The 21,540-nt window shown below is 35.1% G+C and overlaps 3 protein-coding genes across 4 annotated transcripts in view; 1 reads left to right on the plus strand and 2 right to left on the minus strand.

Annotated features, from left to right (window-relative positions):
- The window catches only part of LOC133632172 (gastrula zinc finger protein XlCGF57.1-like), an 8,665-nt gene extending 8,425 nt beyond the window's left edge, over positions 1–240 (minus strand). Inside the window, exon 1 of the mRNA XM_062024456.1 lies at positions 1–240. This exon is cut by the window's left edge and continues 13 nt beyond it. Within this exon, the coding sequence (XP_061880440.1) occupies positions 1–165 (165 nt within the window). The 5' untranslated portion in view covers positions 166–240.
- Positions 1–21,540, plus strand: part of LOC133632174 (zinc finger protein 37-like) — a 162,801-nt gene that overhangs the window by 133,782 nt on the left and 7,479 nt on the right. Inside the window, exons 1-2 of one of the 2 annotated variants that reach the window (XM_062024458.1) lie at positions 15,910–16,159; positions 18,050–18,301. In XM_062024458.1, the coding sequence (XP_061880442.1) occupies positions 16,018–16,159; positions 18,050–18,301 (394 nt within the window). In that variant the 5' untranslated portion in view covers positions 15,910–16,017. Of the gene's footprint in view, positions 1–15,909; positions 16,160–18,049; positions 18,302–21,540 lie in introns of those variants that run through there. The other variant, XM_062024459.1, reaches the window with a different exon arrangement.
- LOC133632180 (zinc finger protein 773-like) lies at positions 4,303–8,697 on the minus strand. The gene is made up of 3 exons (XM_062024464.1): positions 8,392–8,697; positions 7,250–7,387; positions 4,303–6,730 (listed from the first exon to the last, which is right to left on the minus strand). Exons 1-3 carry the CDS (start codon positions 8,567–8,569, stop codon positions 5,916–5,918), a joined length of 1,131 nt encoding a protein of 376 aa, XP_061880448.1. The 5' UTR covers positions 8,570–8,697; the 3' UTR covers positions 4,303–5,915.

Here is a 21,540-nt window from a genome sequence, read left to right on the forward strand (position 1 = left end):
AACAGTTCCAGTCTGGCTCAAAGCTTGCAGTTGTTGTCGATGTCGCTCATTTTCGTCTTTTGTTCGACACAGTTCCTCCTCGTACGACGCTATTGTTCTTTCAAACATAGCGAATATTTCGTCAGCTACCACTATTAGTCGCTGTCTTATCAAATCTTTCAACATTTTCAATGTTTTTTTTGTTTTGTTTTACTCAAATACACCTCGTCGCCTTTAGCTCTTTGTCCGTTTTGCGGCTTTGCTAACTTCCGCTTTTCATTTACGGCAGCTAAAACATCCATGACGTCACACTGCGTCCATCTTGCGGCGGTATTGAAGACTACAACTCCTTGTTTCTGTACTTGTTATGATTGTTATCATTTCTTGATTGTTTGTAAATGTTGCATATTATAAATAAAGGTTTATAAAATTAAAGAAAAAAAAAAAAAAACGTCCTTATCAGTAAAAGTGCTAAACTTCATATAAAGTATGCCAGTTGTAAAATAACAAAAAGTAAATCAATAACCAAAAAAAAATTAAAGACTACTTTTACACAAGTAAAAAATCGTTGTCCGAATTGTTGGATATGACTTTAAAGCATAACCAAGCATGCATCAGTATAGTTCTTGTCTCAAAGTAGGTGTACTGTCACCACCTGTCACATCGCACCATGACGTATTTGGACTTTTTTGATGTTTTCCTGTGTGTAGTGTTTTACTTCTTGTCTTGCACTCCTATTTTGGTGGCTTTTTCTCTTGCTTTGGTATTTTCCTGTAGCAGTTTCATGTCTAGTACCCACACTCTTTTACCATTAGGCCAAGCTGTTGTAACACGTGGCTTGGCATTGTCTTGCTGAAATAAGCAGGGGCGTCCATGATAACGTTGCTTGGATGGCAACATATGTTGTTCCAAAAGCTGTATGTACCTTTCAGCATTAATGGTGCCTTCACAGATGTGTAAGTTACCCATGCCTTGGGCACTAATACACCCCCATACCATCACACATGCTGGCTTTTGAACTTTGCGCCTAGAACAATCCGGATGGTTCTTTTCCTCTTTGTTCCGGAGGACACGACATCCACAGTTTCCAAAAACAATTTGAAATGTGGACTCATCAGACCACAGAACACTTTTACACTTTGCATCAGTCCATCTTAGATGAGCTCAGGCCCAGCGAAGCCGGCGGCGTTTCTGGGTGTTGTTGATAAATGGCTTTGACTTTGCATAGTAGAGTTTTAACTTGCACTTACAGATGTAGCGACAAACTGTAGTTACTGACAGTGGTTTTCTGAAGTGTTCCTGAGCCCATGTGGTGATATCCTTTACACACTGATGTCGCTTTTTGATGCAGTACCGCCAGCGGGATCGAAGGTTCGTAATTGCAGTGATTTCTCCAGATTCTCTGAACGTTTTGATGATATTACGGAGCGTAGATGGTGAAATCCCTAAATTCCTTGCAATAGCTGGTTGAGAAATGTTGTTCTTAAACTGTTCGACAATTTGCTCACGTATTTGTTGACAAAGTGGTGACCCTCGCCCCGTCCTTGTTTGTGAATGACTGAGCATTTCATGGAAGCTGCTTTTATACCCAATCATGGCACCCACCTGTTCCCAATTTTCCTGTTCACCTGTGGGATGTTCCAAATAAGTGTTTGATGAGCATTCCTCAACTTTCTCAGTCTTTTTTGCCACTTGTGCCAGCTTTTTTGAAACATGTTGCAGGCATCAAATTCCAAATGAGCTAATATTTGCAAAAAATAACAATGTTTTCCACTTTGAACTTCAAGTATCTTTACAGTCTATTCAATTGAATATAGGTTGTAAAGGATTTGCAAATCATTGTATTGTGTTTTTATTTACCATTTACAAAAGGTACCAACGTCACTGGTTTTGGGGTTTGTATAAAGTCTATTGTCTGAGCAACAGGAAGCCAGGGCAGTGACTAAAGCGCTGGACGATTAGGATCGTATTTCCTGGTTCTAGTCAGGTCTCCAGCAGGATTGTTCTGTATGCACTGCAGCTGCTTTACAGCACCTTTATAGAGCCCAGTGAGAAAACCATTACAGTAATCCAAGTCTGCTTTAGACACTATTCATGTGGTTTTGGTCATGTTTTTACATGGTGAAAAGCTGCCGATGTTATTGACTTAAAGGGACCCTAATATGTGCCCCCCCCCCTCTCCCTTGTGTGTGTGTGTGTGTGTGTGTGTGTGGGGGGGGGGGGGGGGGGGCACATATTAGGGTCCCTTTAAGTCAATGGATGAAGTGCTGGCTGTCCAGAGTCGGGACCCGGGGTGGACCGCTCGCCTGTGCATCGGTTGGGGACATCTCGGCGCTGCTGACCCGTCTCCGCTCGGGATGGTCTCCTGCTGGCCCCACTATGGACTGGACTCTCACACTATTATGTTAGATCCACTATGGACTGGATTCTCACACTATTATGCTAGATCCACTATGGACTGGACTCTCACAATATTATGTTAGATCCACTATGGACTGGACTCTCACTATTATGTTAGATCCACTATGGACTGGACTCTCACAATATTATGTTAGATCCACTATGGACTGGACTTTCACAATATTATGCTAGACCGAATCGACGTCCATTGCATCCGGTCTCCCCTAGCGGGGGGGGGGGGGGGGGGGGGGGGGGTCCTTTCTAAGGTTTCTCATAGTCATTCATATTGACATCCCACTGGGTTGTGAGTTTTTCCTTGCCCTATGGACTGGACTTTCACAATATTATGCTAGACCCACTATGGACTGGACTCTCACAATATTATGTTAGATCAACTATGGACTGGACTCTCACTATTATGTTAGATCCACTATGGACTGGACTCTCACTATTATGTTAGACCCACTATGGACCGGACTCTCACACTATTATGTTAGATCCACTATGGACTGGACTCTCACTATTATGTTCGATCCACTATGGACTGGACTTTCACAATATTATGCTAGACCCACTATGGACTGGACTCTCACAATATTATGTTAGATCAACTATGGACTGGACTCTCACTATTATGTTAGATCCACTATGGACTGGACTCTCACTATTATGTTAGATCCACTATGGACTGGACTCTCACAATATTATGTTAGATCCACTATGGACTGAACTCTCACTATTATGTTAGATCCACTATGGACTGGACTCTCACAATATTATGTTAGATCCACTATGGACTGAACTCTCACTATTATGTTAGATCCCCTATGGACTGGACAGCCCTTTGAGACACTTGTGATTTAGGGCTAAATAAATAAACATTGATTGATTGAAAACCAACGTTTCTCACCTATTGATACCTGCTTATGTGTATTTAGGATATGCATCAGTGGCCTAGTGGTTAGAGTGTCCGCCCTGAGATCGGTAGGTCGTGAGTTCAAACCCCGGCCGAGTCATACCAAAGACTATAAAAATGGGAGCCATTACCTCCCTGCTTGGCACTCAGCATCAAGGGTTGGAATTGGGGGTTAAATCACCAAAAATGATTCCCGGGCGCGGCCACCGCTGCTGCCCACTGCTCCCCTCACCTCCCAGGGGGTGAACATGGGTGATGGGTCAAATGCAGAGGACAAATTTCACCACACCTAGTGTGTGTGTGACAATCATTGGTACTTTAACTTTAACTAATATTTATAAAACAATCTTGCCTTTTTTCATACTCCCCCCGGTCCAAGTGTGACTTTTTCCCCAAAAGTGACGTCAGCGGACTAACCATATGTGGTAGAAATGTACCTATAAATCTGTGTGCGAGTAAGCCATTTTTAATTGATCATTTTTAATCATTAACATCGGGTGTTGTTGGTTGCTTTAACCAGCACACGTTATTACACACACTTTCAGCCTTATCTGAGGTCAAAATTGGAGATGGATTTTCTGAAAAACTATTTTTAATGGTGGGCTGGGTGATTACTATTTAAGGCAATGTAGGTGACAATGATACGGTAATAACACTAGGTTAGAAATGTGTGATTGATACATTAACAATATTAACTCGATTTGTTGTGTAGCTAGCTTAGCCTTCTGTTGTAAGACAATCGCGTCATTGTCCTGTTGCAAAATAAATCACTATTTTAATTAAAAATACATTTAATTGGATCAGTGCCTACTGTGTTTGGCAATAGACCAGTTAGTTTTATAACCCATTATTACGTTAGCGATGTAGCTCGTAGTGTAGCTTACTGTAGGCTAGAACCGGCTTGAGCCTCTATTGTTTGCAAGGGCTTGAAAGAGCAGTGCAGTAAAAGTATTAACATGATATAGTACAGAAAAGCATTTTATTGTCAATATATACATATACACGTTCAGGATTTGGCATTGGAAAGATAAAGACCCGGTAGAAGTTTAACCTTAGCCAGCGTATAGTACCACATCTGCACCTGGGCTTTCTTATTTTCTCTCCCCCGTGTTTCCCCGCTGTTAGAATAATCATGTACATATATTATCACACAACTTTAGTATGCTTAAAGTCCGTTGCTATCGTTATTAGCTATTGTGCTCAGGCTGCATTTTTTCTATCTGTGCAAGGACAAAACTTCTTGTCTGAGAGGTGGCCTCAGCCGCAGATGTTATCTTTGTTTTAGCTCGCTAACAGCCAAGGACTTCAAGGACCTCAACGAAGATAAGACGACAGCACGCAGACGAAGCAGAAACAAGGAAATCACAAGGCCCAGCACATTCCGTCACATATTGTGCGTACTGGACCTGCTTTGCATAATATACACTACCGTTCAAAAGTTTGGGGTCAGCCAAACAATTTTGTGGAATAGCCTTCATTTCTAAGAACAAGAATAGACTGTTGAGTTTCAGATGAAAGTTCTCTTTTTCTGGCCATTTTGAGCGTTTAATTGACCCCACAAATGTGATGCTCCAGAAACTCAATCTGCTCAAAGGAAGGTTAGTTTTGTAGCTTCTGTAACGAGCTAAACTGTTTTCAGATGTGTGAACATGATTGCACAAGGGTTTTCTAATCATCAATTAGCCTTCTGAGCCAATGAGCAAACACATTGTACCATTAGAACACTGGAGTGATAGTTGCTGGAAATGGGCCTCTATACACCTATGTAGATATTGCACCAAAAACCAGACATTTGCAGCTAGTATAGTCATTTACCACATTAGCAACGTATAGAGTGTATTTCTTTAAAGTTAAGACTAGTTTAAAGTTATCTTCATTGAAAAGTACAGTGCTTTTCCTTCAAAAATAAGGACATTTCAATGTGACCCCAAACTTTTGAACGGTAGTGTATGTGACCACTCCTTTTAGAGGCGGCCTCAGTGATGTTGACAATGGAACTCCTGAATAAATAGAGGGACGCGGGAGCTGAACTTTAGAGCGTAGGGCGAGACTGTGACTAAGTGTGCAGCTCCATGCGTTCTCCTCATGAGCTAAATTGAACTCTGTCTCTGCATGATTCCTTGCTTCTTGTCTGTTTAATAGATGTCATCAGTGTTTGAACCTGACACCCGCTGACAACAAAACGTGGTGAAACGCTAGTCTCGCTATATCGTCGGAAATGTTGTGCTGTGGTAAAAGTCAAGTAAAAATGAGATGGCCAGTGGCGACCACGTCCATATTACTAAACGGCTTTAGCAAAACAAAGCAAAAAAAAACAAAACACCTATTAAACAAAGCTGCCGTAGGGGGGACGTGGTAAGGAGGACTTCATCTGCATCGAACAACGAACCGTTTTGAAGGCAGCCAAAAAATGGCTTGAAGAGAAGTTTTTTTTACAGCAAACTCTATGCGAAAGTTTGAACAAAGAACTATCATGTTATGTCGAACAAAATTAAGTGTTTTAAAAAAACCTGATTGGAAAGCACATTGTTGTTCAGGAGACAGTCACTAAGCTATTGGCACACGACTTTTAGTAAAACTTTGCCCAAAAAAGGCAGGTTTGGTATGGGTCGATAGTTGTTTAGCACAAAGTGGACGAGAAAACACTTATTTTCGGGTGACGTCTCTGCATGTGTGTTGTCAAACTTATCTTAAGAGCATAACTTTCACCACAAATCGAGCAACAAAAAGGTCTTTCTCCAGTGTGCGTTCGCATGTGTCTTATCATCACTCCCTTCTGAGAGAATCTTCTGCCGCAAATTGAGCAGCTAAAAGGTCTCTCTCCTGTGTGAGTTGTCGTGTGTTTCAGCATATTTGAATTTCGAGAGAATCTTTTACCGCAAACTGGACATCCAAAAGGTTTTTCCCCAGTGTGTGTACGCATGTGTTGAGTCAAATTCCTCTTTAGAGTGAATCTTTTAGCACAGACTGAGCAGGCGATATGTTTTTTACCTGGCTTCTTTTTATAGCATTCAGAGTGTCGGTTGTCAGTATGAGTCCTTATATCACCTTCGCAGGTGCTCAAAGGTTCTTGGGCGTCGTCCATGTCTTCATCCTCAGGATAGTTTGACATTGTGCCGTCACTATGAACTTCTGTTGTCATGTGTTGTGGTGAGCGGCTGCTTGGGGGCGCCACCCCTCGGTTTTCCTCACTTGAACTTGGATAACGGTGTGATTTGTCTTCGTGGCCTTCAGTCTTCATGGAGTCAACAGTAAGGGGCAATGCTGTGAGGTCAGACTCCTCCAGCCCAAGAAGACACTCGCCATCTTCAGTGATGCAGAGTTCCTCCTCTTCCTCTTTCATGTGGGGCGGCCGTGGATCGTCCTGCTTTAAAGAGGAACTCGGCTGCGACTGAATTGCACGTTCTTCTTGACAACCTGTCAGCTGCTGGACGTCTGCAGGACATAAATAGGAAATGTTATGAAAGCTTATGGTCAAGTTAGGTCTATTTATACAGGTGATGCTTGATTTACGACATGTTACGCCGATTCACCCACCCATGAATTAATTCAAAAATGATGTTCCTTATACAGGGGTGATAAAGTAATTTTACCTCAAGGGCCGCGTGGAGGAAAATCTATTTTTCGCGTGGGCTGGACGGGTAAAATCATGGCATAATAACTTAAAAGTACAACTACAACAACTTTAGATTGTTTTCTTTGTTTTATTTCGGCCCAAAATAGAACAAACACATTAGGAAAATGTACACATCACAAATAATCTTCTTCACAAAACACTTCTATAGTAAAATTGTGAGGGAAAAAAATGATGCAGTCTCAAAAACAAAATTAAGTTATTCTTAATCCCAGTGTATCTACAAAGCATTTTAACTTTAAGTCACAACCCATTTAGAATTGAACAAAAAAAACTAAATAAAGCATAACTAAAAACTAGAGATGTCCGATAAAACTCACTTGATGCAAACAAGAGGACTTGGTAACCGTCGTCCTGAGAAGACGATGGTAATGGATTGGGCATACACTCGGAATGGACGCTCTGACTCTTCACTGGACACCTGAAGGCAGGAGAAAGAGGGCACGACCCGAGACCACCTGGTGCGGAACAATAGAGAGATAGTTAATAAACAAGATGACATGGGGGCAGCACGGTGGAACAGGGGTTAGTGCATGTGCCTCACAATACGAAGGGCCAGGCCAATCTTTCCTTATCTCTAAACTAAAACTGGGGAAATGCATAGTGTGTTCTGGGCTTCAGTACAGTGTTGATCTCCTGAAGACATGATTTTATTTCACAATTCCTTGAGAGAAAAAAAACGCCTGGTTAGGCATGTGTATAGCAGTATGTGTGCGGTATGACATATAATCATGTCATGTGTGCCTTCCTTGGGGGAAGCCAGGTTTACAGCTATGTTGTGACATGTTGTTATTATGCGGTTTGTTACTTATGTACGTTATGTTGCAGCTAATTAAAATAGTTTTGTCAATTTGTTCTGGCCCAAAATAAATTGGCCCTTTGAAACATATCTTTGTCTTTGTGTGTTGTATGTAGACCACATTGCTTAGCAGAGTTCAGTGGTGCAAATGCATGTCAAGTTGTTTAATAGATTGTATTATTCTCCAGTGCAATAACAGTACTGACATGAAGGCTAAAAGGGCATTAATGGGAGCCTTAAAATAAAAAATAAATAAAAATAAGTAACTAAACTTTTTGGTGTAAGTAACTGAGTTACTTTTGAAATAAAGTAACTAGTAACTGTAACTAGTTACTGGTTTTCAGTAACTAACCCAACGCTGGTGAATGTGAGTGTGAAATGTTGTCTGTCTATCTGTGTTGGCCCTGTGATGAGGTGGCGACTTGTCCAGGGTGTACCCCACCTTCCGCCCGAATGCAGCTGAGATAGGCTCCGGCGACCCCGAACGGGACAAGCGGTAGAAAATGGATGGATGGAAGATTGCATGGGGTAGTATCCTGAAAATCTACATGTATGATTCTGTGATTTAACCAATAAAAACGTGTTTGTCTCCCGGGCTCTGTGTTTGTGCAAGACATAGAAAGGGTGTGGAATAATTCGGTGAAAAGTTAGTGAAAAAAATACCTTCAAATTGTTGCCCAATGTGAGTTTTGCTAGCAGCTTCCAGTTGTTGTCGATATCGCTCCTTGTCGTCTCTGGTTCGAGAAAGTTCATCCTCGTACAATGCCATTGTTCGTTCAAACAGCTCGTATATTTCATCGGCTACCGCCATTAGTCGCTCCTTCATTAACTCTTTCAGCATTTTTAAATGATTTTAAGCAGATTACACTTAGCCGTCTTCGCCCTTGTTTATCCGTCTGTTTTGAAGCGCTGCGAGCTTCCGTCTTTTTCTTCTTCGGTAGACGTTTTACGGCAGCGAACATTCGTGATTTTACACCACCGCCCTCTGGCGGCGGTACTGAAGACTGGCGATGATTCAAGGATTCTGTGAACTTGTCGTACCAGCATACATGACGCATAATAATAATAATAATAAGAAGAAGAAGAACAAGAAAAAGAAGAAGACGGATTATGATGATGATAATACTATTAATAATAAACTGTATTTATATTATTCACATGTGAATAATGCTGTATAATAGACTGTATTTATATTATTCACATGTGAATAATGCTGTATAATAGACTGTATTTATATTATTCACATGTGAATAATGCTGTATAATAGAATGCATTTATAGTATTCACATGTGAATAATTCTGTATAATAGACTGTATTTATGTCATTCACATGTGAATAATGCTGTATAATAGACTGTATTTATGTTATTCACATGTGAATAATGCTGTATGATAGACTGCATTTATAGTATTCACATGTGAATAATGCTGTATAATAGACTGTATTTATGTTATTCACATGTGAATAATGCTGTATAATAGACTGTATTTGTTATTCACATGTGAATAATGCTGTATAATAGACTGTATTTATGTTATTCACATGTGAATAATGCTGTATAATAGACTGTATTTATGTTATTCACATGTGAATAATGCTGTATAATAGACTGTATTTATGTTATTCACATGTGAATAATGCTGTATAATTGACTGTATTTATATTATTCACATGTGAATAATGCTGTATAATAGACTGTATTTATGTCATTCACGTGTGAATAATGCTGTATAATAGACTGCATTTATAGTATTCACATGTGAATAATGCTGTATAATAGACTGTATTTATGTCATTCACATGTGAATAATGCTGTATAATAGACTGTATTTATGTCATTCACATGTGAATAATGCTGTATAATAGACTGCATTTATAGTATTCACATGTGAATAATGCTGTATAATAGACTGTATTTATGTTATTCACATGTGAATAATGCTGTATAATAGACTGTATTTATGTTATTCACATGTGAATAATGCTGTATAATAGACTGTATTTATGTCATTCACATGTGAATAATGCTGTATAATAGACTGTATTTATGTTATTCACGTGTGAATAATGCTGTATAATACTGTATTTATGTTATTCACATGTGAATAATGCTGTATAATAGACTGTATTTATGTCATTCACATGTGAATAATGCTGTATAATAGACTGCATTTATAGTATTCACATGTGAATAATGCTGTATAATAGACTGTATTTATGTCATTCACATGTGAATAATGCTGTATAATAGACTGTATTTATGTCATTCACGTGTGAATAATGCTGTATAATAGACTGCATTTATAGTATTCACATGTGAATAATGCTGTATAATAGACTGTATTTATGTCATTCACATGTGAATAATGCTGTATAATAGACTGTATTTATGTCATTCACATGTGAATAATGCTGTATAATAGACTGCATTTATAGTATTCACATGTGAATAATGCTGTATAATAGACTGTATTTATGTTATTCACATGTGAATAATGCTGTATAATAGACTGTATTTATGTTATTCACATGTGAATAATGCTGTATAATAGACTGTATTTATGTCATTCACATGTGAATAATGCTGTATAATAGACTGTATTTATGTTATTCACGTGTGAATAATGCTGTATAATAGACTGTATTTATGTTATTCACGTGTGAATAATGCTGTATAATACTGTATTTATGTTATTCACATGTGAATAATGCTGTATAATAGACTGTATTTATGTCATTCACATGTGAATAATGCTGTATAATAGACTGTATTTATGTTATTCACATGTGAATAATGCTGTATAATAGACTGTATTTATGTTATTCACATGTGAATAATGCTGTATAATAGACTGTATTTATGTTATTCACATGTGAATAATGCTGTATAATTGACTGTATTTATATTATTCACATGTGAATAATGCTGTATAATAGACTGTATTTATGTCATTCACGTGTGAATAATGCTGTATAATAGACTGCATTATAGTATTCCACATGTGAATAATGCTGTATAATAGACTGTATTTATGTCATTCACATGTGAATAATGCTGTATAATAGACTGTATTTATGTCATTCACATGTGAATAATGCTGTATAATAGACTGCATTTATAGTATTCACATGTGAATAATGCTGTATAATAGACTGTATTTATGTTATTCACATGTGAATAATGCTGTATAATAGACTGTATTTATGTTATTCACATGTGAATAATGCTGTATAATAGACTGTATTTATGTCATTCACATGTGAATAATGCTGTATAATAGACTGTATTTATGTTATTCACGTGTGAATAATGCTGTATAATACTGTATTTATGTCATTCACATGTGAATAATGCTGTATAATAGACTGCATTTATAGTATTCACATGTGAATAATGCTGTATAATAGACTGTATTTATGTCATTCACATGTGAATAATGCTGTATAATAGACTGTATTTATGTCATTCACGTGTGAATAATGCTGTATAATAGACTGCATTTATAGTATTCACATGTGAATAATGCTGTATAATAGACTGTATTTATGTCATCACATGTGAATAATGCTGTATAATAGACTGTATTTATGTCATTCACATGTGAATAATGCTGTATAATAGACTGCATTTATAGTATTCACATGTGAATAATGCTGTATAATAGACTGTATTTATGTTATTCACATGTGAATAATGCTGTATAATAGACTGTATTTATGTTATTCACATGTGAATAATGCTGTATAATAGACTGTATTTATGTCATTCACATGTGAATAATGCTGTATAATAGACTGTATTTATGTTATTCACGTGTGAATAATGCTGTATAATAGACTGTATTTATGTTATTCACAGTGTGAATAATGCTGTATAATACTGTATTTATGTTATTCACATGTGAATAATGCTGTATAATAGACTGTATTTATGTCATTCACATGTGAATAATGCTGTATAATAGACTGCATTTATAGTATTCACATGTGAATAATGCTGTATAATAGACTGTATTTATGTCATTCACACGTGAATAATGCTGTATAATAGACTGTATTTATGTTATTCACATGTGAATAATGCTGTATAATAGACTGTATTTATGTTATTCACATGTGAATAATGCTGTATAATTGACTGTATTTATATTATTCACATGTGAATAATGCTGTATAATAGACTGTATTTATGTCATTCACGTGTGAATAATGCTGTATAATAGACTGCATTTATAGTATTCACATGTGAATAATGCTGTATAATAGACTGTATTTATGTCATTCACATGTGAATAATGCTGTATAATAGACTGTATTTATGTCATTCACATGTGAATAATGCTGTATAATAGACTGCATTTATAGTATTCACATGTGAATTAATGCTGTATTAATAGACTGTATTTATGTTATTCACATGTGAATAATGCTGTATAATAGACTGTATTTATGTTATTCACATGTGAATAATGCTGTATAATAGACTGTATTTATGTCATTCACATGTGAATAATGCTGTATAATAGACTGTATTTATGTTATTCACGTGTGAATAATGCTGTATAATACTGTATTTATGTCATTCACATGTGAATAATGCTGTATAATAGACTGCATTTATAGTATTCACATGTGAATAATGCTGTATAATAGACTGTATTTATGTTATTCACATGTGAATAATGCTGTATAATAGACTGTATTTATGTCATTCACATGTGAATAATGCTGTATAATAGACTGTATTTATGTTATTCACGTGTGAATAATGCTGTATAATACTGTATTTATGTTATTCACATGTGAATAATGCTGTATAATAGACTGTATTTATGTCATTCACATGTGAATAATGCTGTATAATAGACTGCATTTATAGTATTCACATGTGAATAATGCTGTATAATAGACTGTATTTATGTCATTCACATGTGAATAATGCTGTATAATAGACTGTATTTATGTCATTCACGTGTGAATAATGCTGTATAATAGACTGCATTTATAGTATTCACATGTGAATAATGCTGTATAATAGACTGTATTTATGTCATTCACATGTGAATAATGCTGTATAATAGACTGTATTTATGTCATTCACATGTGAATAATGCTGTATAATAGACTGCATTTATAGTATTCACATGTGAATAATGCTGTATAATAGACTGTATTTATGTTATTCACATGTGAATAATGCTGTATAATAGACTGTATTTATGTTATTCACATGTGAATAATGCTGTATAATAGACTGTATTTATGTCATTCACATGTGAATAATGCTGTATAATAGACTGTATTTATGTTATTCACGTGTGAATAATGCTGTATAATAGACTGTATTTATGTTATTCACGTGTGAATAATGCTGTATAATACTGTATTTATGTTATTCACATGTGAATAATGCTGTATAATAGACTGTATTTATGTCATTCACATGTGAATAATGCTGTATAATAGACTGTATTTATGTTATTCACATGTGAATAATGCTGTATAATAGACTGTATTTATGTTATTCACATGTGAATAATGCTGTATAATAGACTGTATTTATGTTATTCACATGTGAATAATGCTGTATAATTGACTGTATTTATATTATTCACATGTGAATAATGCTGTATAATAGACTGTATTTATGTCATTCACGTGTGAATAATGCTGTATAATAGACTGCATTTATAGTATTCACATGTGAATAATGCTGTATAATAGACTGTATTTATGTCATTCACATGTGAATAATGCTGTATAATAGACTGTATTTATGTCATTCACATGTGAATAATGCTGTATAATAGACTGCATTTATAGTATTCACATGTGAATAATGCTGTATAATAGACTGTATTTATGTTATTCACATGTGAATAATGCTGTATAATAGACTGTATTTATGTTATTCACATGTGAATAATGCTGTATAATAGACTGTATTTATGTCATTCACATGTGAATAATGCTGTATAATAGACTGTATTTATGTTATTCACGTGTGAATAATGCTGTATAATACTGTATTTATGTCATTCACATGTGAATAATGCTGTATAATAGACTGCATTTATAGTATTCACATGTGAATAATGCTGTATAATAGACTGTATTTATGTCATTCACATGTGAATAATGCTGTATAATAGACTGTATTTATGTCATTCACGTGTGAATAATGCTGTATAATAGACTGCATTTATAGTATTCACATGTGAATAATGCTGTATAATAGACTGTATTTATGTCATTCACATGTGAATAATGCTGTATAATAGACTGTATTTATGTCATTCACATGTGAATAATGCTGTATAATAGACTGCATTTATAGTATTCACATGTGAATAATGCTGTATAATAGACTGTATTTATGTTATTCACATGTGAATAATGCTGTATAATAGACTGTATTTATGTTATTCACATGTGAATAATGCTGTATAATAGACTGTATTTATGTCATTCACATGTGAATAATGCTGTATAATAGACTGTATTTATGTTATTCACGTGTGAATAATGCTGTATAATAGACTGTATTTATGTTATTCACGTGTGAATAATGCTGTATAATACTGTATTTATGTTATTCACATGTGAATAATGCTGTATAATAGACTGTATTTATGTCATTCACATGTGAATAATGCTGTATAATAGACTGCATTTATAGTATTCACATGTGAATAATGCTGTATAATAGACTGTATTTATGTCATTCACACGTGAATAATGCTGTATAATAGACTGTATTTATGTTATTCACATGTGAATAATGCTGTATAATAGACTGTATTTATGTTATTCACATGTGAATATTGCTGTATAATTGACTGTATTTATATTATTCACATGTGAATAATGCTGTATAATAGACTGTATTTATGTCATTCACGTGTGAATAATGCTGTATAATAGACTGCATTTATAGTATTCACATGTGAATAATGCTGTTAATAGACTGTATTTATGTCATTCACATGTGAATAATGCTGTATAATAGACTGTATTTATGTCATTCACATGTGAATAATGCTGTATAATAGACTGCATTTATAGTATTCACATGTGAATAATGCTGTATAATAGACTGTATTTATGTTATTCACATGTGAATAATGCTGTATAATAGACTGTATTTATGTTATTCACATGTGAATAATGCTGTATAATAGACTGTATTTATGTCATTCACATGTGAATAATGCTGTATAATAGACTGTATTTATGTTATTCACGTGTGAATAATGCTGTATAATACTGTATTTATGTCATTCACATGTGAATAATGCTGTATAATAGACTGCATTTATAGTATTCACATGTGAATAATGCTGTATAATAGACTGTATTTATGTCATTCACATGTGAATAATGCTGTATAATAGACTGTATTTATGTCATTCACGTGTGAATAATGCTGTATAATAGACTGCATTTATAGTATTCACATGTGAATAATGCTGTATAATAGACTGTATTTATGTCATTCACATGTGAATAATGCTGTATAATAGACTGTATTTATGTCATTCACATGTGAATAATGCTGTATAATAGACTGCATTTATAGTATCACATGTGAATAATGCTGTATAATAGACTGTATTTATGTTATTCACATGTGAATAATGCTGTATAATAGACTGTATTTATGTTATTCACATGTGAATAATGCTGTATAATAGACCTGTATTTATGTCATTCACATGTGAATAATGCTGTATAATAGACTGTATTTATGTTATTCACGTGTGAATAATGCTGTATAATAGACTGTATTTATGTTATTCACGTGTGAATAATGCTGTATAATACTGTATTTATGTTATTCACATGTGAATAATGCTGTATAATAGACTGTATTTATGTCATTCACATGTGAATAATGCTGTATAATAGACTGCATTTATAGTATTCACATGTGAATAATGCTGTATAATAGACTGTATTTATGTCATTCACACGTGAATAATGCTGTATAATAGACTGTCTTCATGTTATTCACATGTAAAAATACCTAAATGTTTATTGTCTATTGTGAGCGAACTGTGGTGCTGAGTTTCGCCCAGGGATCAATAAAGTACTTTCTATTCTGTTGTATTCATCTCGAGCAGTCTTCAATTTTGCCACAAGGTGGCAGCACTCGTAGATGCTTGGGGTACAGTAAACTATCATCGAAGAAGACAAAAGCGAAAGTTAGCTAGACGAGCTGAGACAAAGCTCCTGCTTGACAGAGAATAAACACACGCAATGTTGCAAGTGTTGATAAAGAGAGACTCATGGCGGCAGCTGATGAAATATTCGCGCTTTTTGAAAGGGACGATAGCGTCGTACGAGGAGGAACTTTTCTCGAACAAGAGCGGACTAAGGATAGACATGTGGAAGCTGTTAGCGAGGCCCCAATTGTGTTACGCGTTGAAGGTATGTTGGAAATAATTTCTGTTGCTAATATACGAAGGTAGTTTCGATCATAAATCACTGTAACGTCAATATACAATTAAGATGACGTCATTTCGACTTCGAGGAGACGACGCGATGCTTTTTAAGTCCTCACAAATAAAGTTAAGTTCCTCACAATTACGCAACACACTCCTTCACTGAATAATAATAATAAAGTAATGTACTTATATTGGGCAATTCAGTCCAAATTTAAACGTCAGTGTTTAAATATATCTACAATGTTTTTGTTATGCACCGGTACTGGTCTGTGTGTACGGGAATCAGAATCACTTTATTAATCCCCGAGGGGAAATGAAAGATTTTCAGCACAATCCCATTCAAGAGCAGACAAACATTATAGGGAGACAGAACAGGATCGCTGACAGTCCGCCTACTTCCGGCGCCCCTTACAAAAAAGGTGAGAAACAGGTAAACGCTGGGGCAGGGGGTCCAGACTGAGGCCAAGGGGGAAAAAAAACCTCATAGCCATCCATCCATCTTCTTCCGCTTATCCGAGGTTGGGTCGCGGGGGCAGCAGCCTTAGCTGTGGGAAACCCTGCCTTACTGTACAATGTCTGCTCTCACTGAGATAAAGACTGATAGGTTTTTAATGTCTTCCTGTTAAGATGAAGAATATTTGGAAATCCTTGCGATACGTTAAGAAAAATGGGTGAAAACGAGCGTCTTTTTATGTATTTTTTGCCATCTCTGGGTCTAAGTTGGCTGTCAAAGATGACCAACTTCTAGGTTTATGGCCACAACCTTTTACTGTACAAGTGAGAGGCAAGACTTATGTCTCTCACACATTTTACCAACTCTTAAGAGGTGATGCTGCAGCTTGTTGCAGGAAGGTGCTGCTAAAAGTAGTTCCTCTGCGTTAGTTCTTACATTAACAATGTTGCCAATACTTGGTTGATATTCAGGTCACAATAGGTAAATGGCAAATTGTTTTTGTAAAATTTTCGAGGGCTTTATGGGCGTAATAAAGTACTCCCATTAGCTTCATTGCAAGTGTGGATAATGCATATGTTTAAGAGCTATTTCTTTATTCATAATCATGTTTGAATCAGCTCATAATTTTCCATGTATACTCTGTATACTAGTTTCTCTTTGTCTTCAGATTGCCTGTTTAGACAGGGTCGTAAACCATCAGGAATGTGAACACAACCCCCAAGACTCTCTTCTTATCAGTGTTGAGAGGAGGGGGGGAGGGAGATGGGGGCTTTCTTTGTGTGAAAAGAGTTGCTTTTTCCTTTGGAATGCCAGATCAACTTGGGCTACGCATTAGGATGTGTTGTTCGAGGCTGGTCTCTATTCTCAAATTGTTGACAATAAAATTACAAAATAACTATTCTGTGCTGGGTGGTACCTTTGAGTCAGTTTATATGTCATTAAGGAACTTGGGACTGACCAGCGTTTGACATCCCACTTGGAGGAACATCTGGTCAAACGCAACACAAGCCACCCCGCACTTGCTGTATATTACAAATCAGAATGCTTAAAAAAAAGTACAACACATGTTTTATTTTCTTACAAAATGATGGGCAAAAAAAAAAAGTGCAGTTCCCCTTTAACACTGCACAAGGTGTCATTTTTCCCATCACTTTCCTTTCTTCTAAACTAAATTTAAATGACAAAATGTAAGCAAAGTGAATATTGCAAGTGACAACGTGTAAAACATACTGTGCTGAAGGTGACGGTGAGGTAATGGACCGAGTAAGGGTTGTACAAAAATAACAGCAATATTCTTGCAATATTACCATGATTGTAGAAAACAAGATCAGTTTACACTTTATAACCCAATTCATAATAAACAATACATGTTCATTAGCAGGACACCACCACTTACTTGATGTAATTCATGTCCTGCAGACGTCCGGCAGCGGATGGGTGGTCAAGGAGAGCGTCGGCCGCAGTGGGGGAGCTCCACTTCGAGGCAGGAGTATCCACAGCCCCCTCAAGTTAAAGCGGAAGACGAGGAACTTTGGATCACGCCGAAGGAAGAGTGTCTGCGAGGGCAGGGGGAGGCTTATCTCGCCAAGTTGCCTCTGACTGTTGTCTCTGTGAAGACTGAAGAGCATGAAGACGAACCACCTGAGTCCTCACAGCTTCACCACAGTCCAAGTGAGTAGAACAGCCATGAATTGATACAACTTTTTACAATTGACAATTTTCACCCACTATTCTGACTAAGGCCGGGGGGTATTGTAGCTGTTGTTAAAGCAACTCATACGTTTATTATTCATTGATGTCAATATTCAAGTAAAAAGTGCAAGTAATACATATGAATACATTTAGGTGTACAACTGTACACTGCATCTAAACTTCAAGTGCAATATAATGTTTAACCATCCAGGGGCGCTGGACTTATTCCAGATGTGCATGCACTGCAAAAACGGAAATCTAAGTAAGATGAAATATGTCAAATAAGGGTGATATTTGCTTATTTTCTGTCTGATAAGATCATTCTTCTCACTAAGCAGATTTTATGTTAGAGTGTTTTACTTGTTTTAAGGGTGTTGGTCCTAAATGATCTCAGTAAGATATTACAGCTTGTTGCTGAGATTTGATGACCTATATTGAGTCAAACATGCTTGAAACTAGAATATCAACTGTTGCAAAGCTGTGTCATCAACACTCACAAGTATAAAACTACTTTTTAAAAGTAATAATTTCTTATTTCAAGCATGAACAAAAAAATCATGACTTTGACACAATTGTGTCTCATAATTAAAACAGATGACAGCCAAATGGACTTTGCGGTGTTATTTTCAATGAAACAATAGAAAATACGTACTCATATAGTAGTACAGTTGGCACAGTACAGTAAACTGACAGTTAATATTTAAACATTTAACATGTGACATTTAAAACAATTTTGAACAGAAACAGTTCATGCACATTCAGAAAAAGTATTTAAAATTACAATATTTTTTTTTTTATATATGTGTATATATATATATATATATATATATATATATATATATATATATATATATATATATATATATATATATATATATATATACATATGTATATATATATATATATATATATATATATATATACATATGTATATATATATATATATATATATATATATATACATATGTATATATATATATATATATATATATATATATATATATATACATATGTATATATATATATATATATATATATATACATATATATATATATATATATATATATATATACATATATATATATATATATATATACATATATATACATATATATATATATATACATATATATATATATATATATATATATATATATATATATATATATATATATATATATATATATATATATATATATATATATATATATATATATATATATATATATATTCCTCGCGCACTAATTGACTGAAAGAGCACGCACTTGGCGCAATGATGTCATGTTATCGATGGAAAAATGCATTTTTAGACAATATGATTTGCCTGAGCGGATAGAAGGCCCCGAGAGTAACAAGCCTTGTTTTCTTTCTATTAAGAACAATAAATTAGTTTTTAGTATAAGTTTGCTGGTTTCAAGAAATGTAATGCAGAGCGCACATCATTATGTCAAGGTAATGGCACTAGCATTTACTTCATTTAAGAATATTTTTCAACATATTGAGGAAAAATATGTATATATTTTATGTATATATTTTTTTCCTACCAAGAAAAGTGCACTTGTTATTAGTGAGAATATACTTATTTTAAGCTATTTTTGGGTTCATTGAGGTTAGCTAATTTGACTTGTTTTGGAAAGTCTTGACAAGCCAAATTTTCTTGTTCTATTGGCAGATAATTTTCCTTAGTTCAAGTAAAATACACCTAATTTTTGTAATTTTTTTTTCTTGTTTTTGTACACTGACTTTTTGCAGTGTGGGAGCAAAAATACTGAAGCTTTTGGGAGAATACACGGAAGGCCAGATTTGACGGGGAACGCCAACATTTAAGGGTTCATTCAAGATGGCCGAGAGTGCATCTTGGATGAAGTCGCGTAGTGACAGACTTAAGTCGAGGGGGAGGATGCTGCAAAGCCAGAATCTACATGGGAGAATAAGGCCCCTACACTGCAAAAGTGTTCAAAAACAAGAAAAAAAAATACAAAAATGAGGGGTATTTTATTTGAACTAAGCAAAATTATCTGCCAAAAGAACAACAAAATGTGGCTTGTCAAGACTTTCCAAAACAAGTAAAATTAGCTAACCTCAATGAACCCCAAAATACCTTAAAATAAGTATATTCTCACTAATAACAAGTGCACTTTTCTTGGTAGAAAAAAAAAGAGACCTTTTCGCTCAATATGTTGAAAAATATTCTTAAATGAAGTAAATGCTAGTGCCATTATCTTGACATAATGATATGCGCTCAGCATTACATTTCTTCAAACCAGCAAACTTATACTAAAAACTAATTTATTGTTCTTAATGGAAAGGCAACAAGGCAACATCTTGTTACTCTCGGGGTCTCCTAGCCGCTCAGGCAAATCATATGGTCTAAAAATGCATTTTTCCATGGATAACATGACATCATCACGCAAAGTGCGTGCTCTTTCAGTCAATTAGTGTGCATATCTACAGTCAGTCTCCGGCCAAAAAAATTTTAATTGTAATTTTGAAGAATTTTTTTTGAATGTGCATGAACTATTTCTGTTCAAAATAGTTTGAAATGTTAAATGTTTAAATATTAACTGTCAGTTTACTGTACTGTGCCAACTGTACTACTATATGAGTATGTGTTTTCTATTGTTTCATTGGAAATAAAACAGCAAAGTCCATTTGGCTGTCATCTGTTTTAATTATGAGACACAATTGTGTCAAAATCATGATTTTTTTATTTCACGCTTGAAATAAGAAATGATTACTTTAAAAAAGTAGTTTTATACTTGTGAGTGTTGATGACACAGCTTTGCAACAGTTGATATTCTAGTTTCAAGCATGTTTTACTCAATATAGCTCATCAAATCTCAGCAACAAGCTGTAATATCTTACTGAGATCATTTAGGACCAAAACCCTTAAAACAAGTAAAACATTCTCACTAAAAATCTGCTTAGTGAGAAGAATTATCTTATCAGACAGAAAATAAGCAAATATCACCCTTATTTGAGATATTTAATCCTACTTAGATTTCAGTTTTTGCAGTGTACAGACACGAGGGCTTTCTTGCAGTTTATTTAAAGCTTGTCCTCCAAATTCACAGTGAAAACCAAGTAAAACAAACAGTATTTGCAAAATAAAATATGTAAGTTCAACATGTACATCCTGTGAGCATAACAGAGTGTCAAAATACATACAACATAACTTTATCAACATTAGGGTTGTACGGTATTAGTATAGTACCGC

Source organism: Entelurus aequoreus, linkage group LG17 (genome assembly GCF_033978785.1).
Source record: "Entelurus aequoreus isolate RoL-2023_Sb linkage group LG17, RoL_Eaeq_v1.1, whole genome shotgun sequence".
NCBI classification, from domain to species: Eukaryota; Metazoa; Chordata; class Actinopteri; order Syngnathiformes; family Syngnathidae; genus Entelurus; species Entelurus aequoreus.

Coding starts and splice junctions, on each gene's coding strand:
- LOC133632180 (XM_062024464.1), bottom strand. CDS start 8,569: ATGCTGAAAGAGTTAATGAAGGAGCGACTAATGGCGGTAGCCGATGAA. Junction 7,388..8,391: donor CATTGGGCAACAATTTGAAG/GTATTTTTTTCA, acceptor GTTCCGCACCAG/GTGGTCTCGGGTCGTGCCCT. Junction 6,731..7,249: donor AGTCCTCTTGTTTGCATCAA/GTGAGTTTTATC, acceptor TATGTCCTGCAG/ACGTCCAGCAGCTGACAGGT.